At 32.2% G+C, this 10,555-nt stretch overlaps 1 protein-coding gene across 5 annotated transcripts; it reads left to right on the top strand.

Annotated features, from left to right (window-relative positions):
• Window positions 1-859: 859 nt before the first annotated feature.
• LOC123209765 lies at window positions 860-10,074 on the top strand. Of its 5 annotated transcripts, XR_006501126.1 has the most exons (16): window positions 860-1,011; window positions 1,619-1,860; window positions 2,017-2,128; window positions 2,216-2,329; window positions 2,775-2,879; window positions 3,574-3,657; window positions 3,752-3,867; window positions 4,073-4,174; window positions 4,259-4,372; window positions 4,496-4,552; window positions 6,055-6,121; window positions 6,551-6,604; window positions 8,404-8,478; window positions 9,208-9,243; window positions 9,461-9,666; window positions 9,854-10,074. XR_006501126.1 is itself a non-coding variant. In XM_044627903.1 (15 exons), the coding sequence occupies exons 2-15, from the start codon at window positions 1,841-1,843 to the stop codon at window positions 9,551-9,553; spliced, it is 1,146 nt and encodes a 381-aa protein (XP_044483838.1). In that variant the 5' UTR covers window positions 860-1,011; window positions 1,619-1,840; the 3' UTR covers window positions 9,554-9,748. The 5 variants fall into 5 exon arrangements, 4 of the variants coding, with proteins under 4 accessions (XP_044483838.1, XP_044483835.1, XP_044483837.1 ...); XM_044627903.1 differs by lacking the exon at window positions 9,854-10,074 and having other exon boundaries at window positions 2,020-2,128; window positions 9,461-9,748; XM_044627900.1 differs by lacking the exon at window positions 9,854-10,074 and having other exon boundaries at window positions 9,461-9,748.
• Window positions 10,075-10,555: the final 481 nt, after the last annotated feature.

The raw sequence follows: 10,555 nt of genomic DNA, 5'->3' as shown, positions 1-10,555 counted from the left end.
TTTGATTAGCTTTGGGCACCCTTCTATATTCTTGCAAGATCTCAGTTTTAAAAAACAAAAATTTACAATTAATTAACATATATCTCACAACAATAAAACTATGTATACCTATTTTTGATACATAATTTATATACATATGTGAGGTATTATCATATGATTAGATGTTTTTTTATTATATGATAACACATGTTTTAAAATCACCTAATTACATAATGATATATCACTGTATACATGAATTATATATCAAAAATAGGTACACATAGTATTGTTTTATCTCACAATAATTTTCATTATAATTTTTGAATAATTGGATATTTATCCATACTATTAGATTAAAACAAATAATTTTGAATTCATATATTTTTTCTCTACTTTGGCTTATCTTCTTGTAAATAAATCTAATTAATTTTTAATAATAAAAATTTATATATATATTTATAATATTATCATATAATTAAATAATTTTTAATTAAAAATAATACTTAATTATATAATAATATATTATTTATATATTTAATTTATATTTAAAATATATATATACACATAATATTACTAAACTTTTAAACATGAATTGAAGTCAATTTTCAAGTTATTTATTAATATTTTCACTTTTTTCTGGATTATTTTGTTGATTTTCTGTGATGCTATTAATAGTAGCATTGTTTTTTATTAAAAAGCTGGCTTTTTATTACCCTCGAAAGCCTAACTAAATTAATTTAAAAACTGATAAAAGCGCGACTTTAATACGTGGCGATCATTCGTCGGTTGTGAATACGGTTAAATCAAACAGCCGTATCAGTATCTCCTTAGCTGCAAATTCAAAAATAAAGGCGGGGCAATATCGTCAGGGTCGGAAAAAAAAAAAAAAACCAGCTTCGAGTTTCAGCTTTTAGCCAACATCAAAAACCAGGCCCAGGTGTCTCTCTTTCTCTAGAGTCTATATAAACCTTAACAAAAAAAAAAAAGCTCTCTTCTTTCTCTCTCTTTGTCCAAGATCGATATACAGAGCGCGTATGAATCAAACCCTAAAATCTCATTTTTCACTTCGATAGTTGGATTTGATTAGTTCTCTCGTTGTCTTGTTTCGAATTCTCTATTGTGATTTCTTCTTGCGGCTTTTGGTTGTTGATGAAGCGTTTTTGTTTGATTTAACAAGATCACATTTGAATGTTTGGAACTGTGGAAGCAGATCAACTGATGAAATGAACTGGTTTAGCTTGGAATTATGTAATTTTGTTCACTGTGTGCGATATTAGTGTGTGTTTGGCTTTAACTTGAAAGTAATTTTAACCGTCCAGTGTAGTAGTGCATTCTGTTCATCATTCATTCGCTCTGAAGTTTGAACACCGTCTTTAATACATTTTTACACTTGAAAATGTCTAAGAACCTAAAATTTTCCTGGATATCTTCAATAGTGGTCATTTTGAGAATTGCATTATTATTTTTATATATTATATGTATATTCTCTTCTTTGAATTTCCTTTTATTTTATTTTTATTCAAGCTATTGATATTAAAGGTTGGTTGAAACCAGTAATTCTTGTTATTTTTAACTCGATTAATCTGCTACTGTTTCTGAAAAATTTTATGAATAATCTGTGTTATGGATCTATTTGCAGGCACGTGGATTATTGGATTCAAATTAGTGGACGAATATATTAAAATTGATTGATTAAAATTATAAACTTACCTGCTACCAGGGTTCATGCTTTGTTGAAGATCCGATGCAAATAGCTTCGAGAAATAGAAGGATGAGATATTGGTTCAAGAGGTGCTTAAGGAAGTGATTTATTATTGTGAACATCTGACCTGTTGAGTTGGAGTGTCAGAGGCTGTATGAAATGGGGACATTACACCGGAGGTTTTAATTATTCCTGTATTTTGTCATTTTACTGTGATCCTTGATTGAGTAAAAGTTGTTGTATAAATTTTATTTTAGAATTTCTGATTCACTACAGTCAGTAATGTGCACAAACTCTGCCAACTTTTCTTAACCCAATTTAGTTTTGCTTTGCAGCAGTCTTTCGAAAAGAACAAATGATAGTGGTAGACTCATTATGACTACTATTCTAGGAATTGTCTTTGGATTTTCCGTTGGTATATCGTTTCAATCACTTTCTCTTAACAAGGTATATTTGCCACCATCCAGATATACCTATGTTGCAGTACACCCTCATCATCAGTATTAATTTTTTTTTTTTTTTCACTCTTTGCAGATTCATTTACCATCAAGTCTTACTTCAACCATAGAATTCTCTGTTACAAATCAAAACCAAAACCAAAATCAACTTCTTAAAAGTGATCCCAGATATAATGGATCAAGCCCCAGGGTACATATAATGTTTTTCTTTCAGATATCTTCTTATTCTTGGTTTGCTTATAAGATTTGTTCCAAAGTGTTTACTTTTTTCATAATTTACAAAAGTTAATTTTATGTTGGTCCTATATTGATACCTGTGCACCAAATTTGGGGAAGAGTTACTATTTCCATGGTTAATTTTCACAATATTGTGTTGTATATTATTATCGAGTGGAACATACATCAAAAGTAATAATCAAATTGTTTGATCCTAAAATCTTTTGCCTAAAAAAGCATATTTTTATTCTATGTCAAATTTACTTTAGTGGATATTATTTATCACTACACTTGTTGGCTTTTGTGTATTTCGTTATGGCTTCTCGTGTTTGCGCTGAAGCTTTATTAATTAGCTTAAAGAATAAACTTGACTTTTTTAGTTGATAATTTGCCTGTGTTGTGTTATCTATTTTAACCAGATATATGTTCCAACAAATCCTCGTGGAGCAGAGTTATTACCTCCAGGAATTGTGGTGGCTCAAACTGATTTGTACTTGCGCAAATTATGGGGTGAACCTACTGAGGTATGATAGACAATCATTTTGACAATATACAAGTGATTGTTATGGGAAAACTAATAAGCATCATTATGATGTACAGCTAGAAAGAGCTGGAAATCTGGATATCTATTTACCCTATTTTCTATTGATAAGCACCGGATACAGCAGTTATAATATTATTAACTTTAAGTTCTGATAGAAGGGTGACAGCTCCTTAAGTGTTGATTATAGAAGCAATTAATTTTCTATCATGATTGCATATATATTGTTCCATTGATACTATTTTATAATATCAATAGCTCCCAAAGGTAGGATCTATTGAATGTGCATTTTGTTGTATTCAATATGGTTACTGCATAGGTCCCATGCACGGACAACCTAGATCTATGAAGTTTTTGTAAAACTATCCAAAACATCTTGTTTCTTGTCCATATTGTCTGGTTCACTTTTATTTCAATGTCTTCAAATAATGAATTCCATCCAACAAAGTCAAATTTGACTGGAATGGAAGCATTTGTGGATGAATAGCTAATAGGAAGCATATGTTATATGGTTCTTTCTTTAGAGGGACATTGTATTTTAGGCAAGTGTGAGAATGTTAACAAATGATGAGAGCAAAGAAGAATCCTCAAGTTTGACCTATTGAGTGATTGTGTCTGATGGATCAACTTTTTTAGTTTATAGAAATTGACTAGAGTAAATGTTCTGAAATATGCAGGATCTGGAGAAAAAGCCCAAGTATTTACTGACAATCACAGTTGGTCTGGATCAGAGGCAGAATGTTGATAGAATGGTTAAAAAGGTGTATATAAATGGACCATTTCATTCCTTTTTTTGTCCTTAACTCATTTTTATTTTGGAGATACTGAGGTTTTGGTTTACATATATTGTGATAGTTTTCTGAGGATTTCCAACTTTTGCTTTTCCACTATGATGGTCGGACAAGTGAATGGGATGAATTTGAGTGGTCAAAGAGTGTAATCCATGTTAGTGCAAGGAGACAAACAAAGTGGTGAGATTTGAGGTTGTCTGTGTAGTACTGATTTCCAATCATTTAGCTCCTTTAATTTGAGAGCTGCTAAAGTATAGAATAAGCAGCTCATTGTTTTATATCTTTTTTTTCATGATCATCCATTCTTAAATTACTTGGATATATAATCAGGTTGTTGATACGATAAATTTTCTATTAAGCTTTCATTTTCCCATATGGTTTGCAGGTGGTATGCAAAAAGGTTTTTGCATCCTGATGTTGTTGCAGCTTATGAGTATATTTTTATTTGGGATGAAGATCTTGATTTGGAACACTTCAACGGGGAGAAGTAAGTTCTACTTTTCCAGTTATGGTTCTGGTCAAGTTTAGCAGTCACAACTTTCTTTCTCAATTGCTCCATATGAATAACCAGGTATATTGGGTTGGTTAAAAAACATGGTCTAGAGATCTCTCAACCAGGTCTTGAGCCCAATAATGGATTGACTTGGCAAATGACAAAGCGGAGGGGTGATCGAGAAGTTCACAAGTAAGCTTTATAGCTCTCTCTCTCTCTCTCCTTTATGTATATATATTTGTTTGATGAGCATTGGTGGACCATTCATCTACTATCACTTATTTAAAACATCATGCATTTTGAATTTATCATCAGGTTTACGGAAGAAAGACCTGGCTGGTGTAGTGATCCACGTTTGCCTCCATGTGCTGCGTATGTTTTTACTCTCTCTCACACACACATTTTGTATTAGTCTGATGTTGGCATAACTCAATTGGCACCGAGTTAACATCATTCATAATTATAGTACTTGCAAGCTATTTGCTGAGATTAAAAATCATGCTCCAATGAAGAGGCATCAATTTACAATTGGAATAACAGATATTTATGGTTCTTTGCATGCAACTTGTTATTTGACACATTTAATTTTTTCTGCACAGTTTCAGTGTATTATATAATCTCAGCATACTTATTTTAATTATTTATATAAAAGAATAGTATAAAAGTTTGATCATGAAAGAGCAATTACTGGTTTTGTTGTCCCTAATTTCCTTTTAAAAATTGAATCTCTCTTATCTCTTAACCATTTTAGGATCCCATGTGCAAGGTATAGGACTTGGATCCTACATTGGAAAGTATGGGGTTTATATGGTTTTGGGCTCCCCAATCTCAATAACTAGCTTTTGAGGTGTGGTTCTCCCAAGGTTCATATCATTATTGGAGAGTTCAAACTCATATAAAGCTCATACTTTCCAATGTGAAATCCAACTCTCATACCTTGCACTTGGAATCCTAACAAACTACATAACTCTCTTGTGTGGACCATGGCTTACACAATTATTCACTAAACTGATGCATTCTCTTTCCTTTGTCCATCTCTTTTATCCACCATTAAACTCAGTAGCAGACATAATATTGTTTCCCTTGTCTCAATTTGAACATCCATAGGATTCTCATAGTTGTCACCAACGAAAATACTACAATTATATACAGTTCTCTTAAAATTGATTGACTATAATTTGAGATGATTAGTTATTATTAATTGTCAGAAAAACAAGTCTATTACACATCCATAAGATACTGAATTGCTTAGTTCTGTGAACACCTTTGAATGATTTGATCCTTAATGCAAGTTCATGATGAATAGAAAATGTTGATACGGCTGTCATGCACTAGAGAGTAGAATTGGTAAGTAGCAGTGGGGTGGTACATTGTCAGTGGTTATGGTAAGCAAATAGTGCTTGTTGTTTTTATGGGATAGACCATCTCAATGGGTCTTTTAAGACAATTTGATTGACTTTTGTTGTTCAATTCATATGGATGTGGATATGTTGTAGGGCAAGAACTTAGTTTTATGGCGAGTTGTGGTGTAGTTGTCTATGTCAAAAACAAATTTTGTATATAAATTATACTTAAAAGTGTTTTCCTATATTATTGAAGAGTTCATTGGAGTAAGGTACAAATAAAAGCAAATAGATGGTAAAAGTTTCCCGAAATAAATTTATATTCTAAATTTTTTTTTCTGCTAGCATTTTAAATTATTGATGCAAAATCTGGTAATAAAATCTAAAATAGAACTTCTTTGTAATTGGGGTTTGTTTTTAGCATTTTAAATAATTGATGCAATATTGGTATATGTCCATATAGTTGTTGCTAATTATAAAGCTATACCTGTTCTCTTCTGTTTGTGTTTAAGATGCCTTGCTTTCTTTCAGCTTTGTGGAAATTATGGCCCCAGTGTTCTCTCGAGAAGCTTGGCGTTGCGTTTGGCATTTGATTCAAGTAAGTTGTATTTTATATGAATGGCTAGAGTGATTATAATTGCATTCATAGTTTTGTATGTCCATCGTATGTATGGATAGGCAATCATTATGTGGGTTAACACATGCAAACAGTTGTCACATCATAATTTGATACATTGTTTCTTCATAAAGGTGGGGAGTTTAGATGTAAATGACTGAGACTAATATGAACAAGTAAAATGCCACCAAGTAAATCAAATATGAGGACTTCCTTTTAAATGAGTTCTATATTACTTGTATATATGGTAACAGTCATTGTCTCAGTTTTTAGCAAATGGTTGTATGCAAAAATTTTATAATATGTGATAAGTAGCATGATTATAGCTCTTGCCTTTCAGAACAGACATCTTTTGAGAAGTTTTTGTTCTTCAATATACAGCTAACAAAATTCTAAATTCTATGCTTGTAGAACGATTTGGTACATGGATGGGGATTGGATTTTGCTCTAAGAAGATGTGTAGAAGTAAGTGGTTGTTTCCTTTTCTTTGTTCTACTTGCAAGTGAGTTATGTTTGGAGTATGCATTTATAAAATGACAAAGTAGCATGCTTGTATAATCTTAATGGTGATTGATGTATATATATTCATGGGTTGGGTCAGTGGGGTCCATTTTCTTTTGAGACACAGTTGATCTAAGACTAGTGCTTAATTTACCCAAAACTGAACCAGTTAAGACTGTAAAAATTTTCAGATTCAGCAAGTGGTGCAGTTGTTTGAAGGATAATATCTTTAATAAAATTATGTGCACTTATAATGAGTATCAATTTGGGTAACAATGATGATGTTTCACCATGTGATTGGGTGATTTTGAATGAAAGATAAAGTAACATTTTATCGCATAATACCTTAATTGGTACTCATTATAGGTACAAATAGCATCACTCTTGATTTAACCCATGTAAAACCTGTATTGCCTGGCAAGTAAAAATGTGAAATCATTTTCTTGTTAACAAAAAATAATGTATTTTGTGACTATATGATATATTTATTGTCATACTTTTAATGTTTTTGTCGCAAGAACTTGGTAGAAAAAATCAAAGCACAAGCAGAATTTTAACAACTCATGTAGTCATTTAGTTTAATAAAAAGTAAAGATTGATGTAATATAGATAGAAAAGCTTCAGAAATGGGAACACTTACTCTAGTGACCTATTAATTTATATAGTGTGCCTCCCATACATAGCATTCACAAGCTTTGCAATTGATGATTGACTGCAAAAGCATAGTGAGAAAACTTGTCAAAATAATGATGCTTCTTAAGTGATTCATATCAAAGACCCTTGTCATAAGCTAGAAAAATTGAGTAGTTGAACCCTTAATCCCAAGATGCTATCGAAAGGAATAATTTAAATGTGTGAGTAAAAACAATTATTTAGGGCATGGGAGAAAAGATAATAACATAAATTATTTGGAGAAGTAAAATGATTATGTTTTCATAGGCACCTAGATGCATGACCTGTCAACTCGAGGTCAAGGTCATGTCTAAGGATGCAAACAAGCTTAGCCAAGTTGAGTATTGATTGGCTAGAGCTTGGCTCGATGGAGTAGACATAGGGCTCAAGCTCGAGAGTAAAAGTGATAAGATATTATTGTTAAACCTTATAACTTATATATTTATTATTTACCTCATATTCAAAGTCAGAGAGTATGATTTTAGGTTTAAATATCTTACTTGAGCCAAGTTGTGAGATCACTAAGCAAAGCAACGATGAGTTTGAGCTCAGCTCGATTATAATACTCGAGCCACTTAAAGTTGACTCAACAATAATCAAGCAGAGCCAAGAGTAACTTGAGAGCGGCTCAACTCGTTTGTAGCTGTAGTCATGTCACATGTTGGCTATCTACATTGAAGACTATTATTGAATTTATGATGGAAATTCTCTGCATTAGTTACATTGTGTACCTAATAAATCTATCTTGTGTATAAGATATGATCTAGGAAATTTAAATAAATCTAGGAGTGATCAATCTTTATGGTAGAAAGATTACTTATCTTAGTTTTAGATTAAAAAGTTTAGGGAGGAGTTCCCATTATTGCTTCCAACACACTTAGGCTTGTGCATGTTTCCATCCAGGTGGTTGGTTTAATAAATATTTTTTGACTTGAACTAGTTGTTGGGCAGTTCTAGTTCACAAAATGATGTTGATTTTGTTTTTAGTGTGCATACTCCTTTCAGGTTCTTGAGCCACATATTTGAATTTCTTACCTCACCTAGGCACTTTCTACTTGAATTGAATCTCAGTATTTGGTTTTTCCCTACAGCCTGCACATGAAAGGATTGGAGTCGTTGATTCACAGTGGATCATTCATCAAGTCATCCCTTCACTTGGGCGTCAGGTGAGTTATCTTCAACAGGCCATATATTTTGACCATGCTGCTGTTTCCATGAAATACCAAGTAGAATTAGATTCTTTCTCTCGTTTTGTGCATGCACATGTAATATTTGTTGTCTTTCTGTGTCTGCTTCTGTGCATGAGAGAGACTGTTTCAAAGGGTATCCATAATTTGGGATGGTTACTTGTAAAGTCTTTTGTATGCCAGATTCTTCCAAACAAGTTTTAAATTGGTGAATTTAAAGAAAGTTTTGTTAAAAGAAGGGAAAGTATATGAACTTTGGTTTTCTCTTTAGGGCAGTGATTGTGGAGTTTCATGTATTTAGCACCCAGGCAACATCTTATTAATAGATTTGGTTAGACCATTCTGTAATTTACTGTCCAAGTTGAGATGAAATAGCTGGAGATGTAAAATCTGATGGCATGGGTGATAAGCACGAATTTGATTTATTAGCATTATGACTTGGTGGACTCAAGTTTTATGTAATAATTACAGCATAAAGTCCTATATAAGAAGTAATTTGGTATTCTAATTGAAAACCTCCCCCACTTCTTAATTTTAGCAGTTACCATTGAAGCTAGCATGACATGGAGCCTTTTTCAGCTGCAATGTTGCTTCTTTATAGAAAGTTGTAGTCATCTTACAGATTATGATGTATGCATTCCTTTGCTTCATTTATATGTGGCATATTCTCTTGTTTGTCTCACAATTAGTTGTGGATTATAATTGCAGGGCAAGGCAGAGAATGGGAAAGCTCCATGGGAGGGGGTATGTATATCTGTGATGTTATGTTTATCTATTTTAATGGTTTTTCACTTGTATTTTAGAGCCTCATAATTTCCTATACTATGCGTCTGGTTTCATTTGGACAAAGGACAATAGAGATGAAAATGTTTACCCATGTCATATTGGGCATTTGAACTGTAAACCTTGAGACAGTTTTTAATCATATTTATAACTCAGTGTTCCTCCTTTCTGCTTGCAGGTGAGAGCACGGTGCAAAAGAGAGTGGTCCTTATTTCAAAACCGACTTGCCACGGCGGAGCAGGCATACTTTGCTCAGATAGGGAAGGGATAATTTCTATGCATTTCCCTTTGGCCTTCTTCTTCTCCCTTGTACATTTATCATTTTTCTGCCGTTGAGGGGTGTTCTAGAGTTTGATCCTTCATGTGATATATTTCTTGAACGAGGTAGTGCGCTCATTGTCTAGACCACATTTTGTGTATCTTACAGATTATCTCAGTTATATAGAGAGAAGAGAAATTGATTTTACTCTATGTTCTTGTTTAATGTTTACACAGCATCTGATCATCCGGGCTTCGGTATAAAATCTTGTTATGATATATTTGTTGCATTTTCCTTGTTTCCCTTTATCAGGTCTCTCCTGCAGAAATATAAATGGAACTGGCAAATCAGTATTTAATTGAAAGTAGAAAGGGCATTCATGTGGATGGAACCACGGTTACGACTAGCTTTCAGTCTCCTCTCTTTATACACCAAAAATCTTTACTCGTTTGAATTGTTACACATTGCTTCCTTTGAACCTTACCAAAAACTTTGTTCATTGCGGTATTTATAATGAATTGCTGTTTCAATCATCTTTTGCATCTAATGCCACCAATTCTGTATTAAGCAGTATCATGCGTGCAAACTTGAATATAATAATGACATGTCAATATGTGATTCGATGATATTTTATATCTATTTTAAATCACCTAATATTATGCGGATATATTATTGTTTGTACGCATAATTTAATTATTTTGTATTTTATTCCGTTTGTTATATTAAATTAATTTTATTACATATTGATCATTTCATAAATATATAATTTTTTAATATAATAAAACTATGTGTATCTATTTTAAATATACAAATAGATATGCGTTTAATGTGTTATCAAATAATTATATAATTTTAAGTTAGAGATAAAATAACACCCAATCATAGAGTTGGACTTGAGCCGAGTCTACTCGAGTTGGCTTGTTAGATTTTTTTTTTTTAATTTTTTACATAAAACAATGTCGTTTTGGTCAAAACGATATTGTTTTGGTAACGAAAACTGAGTCAAATCGAACT

The sequence above is a fragment of the Mangifera indica genome, chromosome 2 (genome assembly GCF_011075055.1).
Source record: "Mangifera indica cultivar Alphonso chromosome 2, CATAS_Mindica_2.1, whole genome shotgun sequence".
Classification (NCBI taxonomy): domain Eukaryota; kingdom Viridiplantae; phylum Streptophyta; class Magnoliopsida; order Sapindales; family Anacardiaceae; genus Mangifera; species Mangifera indica.
The sequence above is the reverse complement of the archived record's forward strand: the minus strand, read 5'-3'. Positions and strand labels throughout refer to the sequence as shown.

Excerpts from the sequence above, each read along its gene's own strand:
- LOC123209765 (XM_044627900.1), top strand. The coding sequence starts at position 1,841 with ATGGGGACATTACACCGGAG. Across the intron at positions 3,868-4,072 it reads GCAAGGAGACAAACAAAGTG|GTGGTATGCAAAAAGGTTTT; the intron begins GTGAGATTTGAG and ends TATGGTTTGCAG. Across the intron at positions 9,244-9,460 it reads GGAAAGCTCCATGGGAGGGG|GTGAGAGCACGGTGCAAAAG; the intron begins GTATGTATATCT and ends TTCTGCTTGCAG.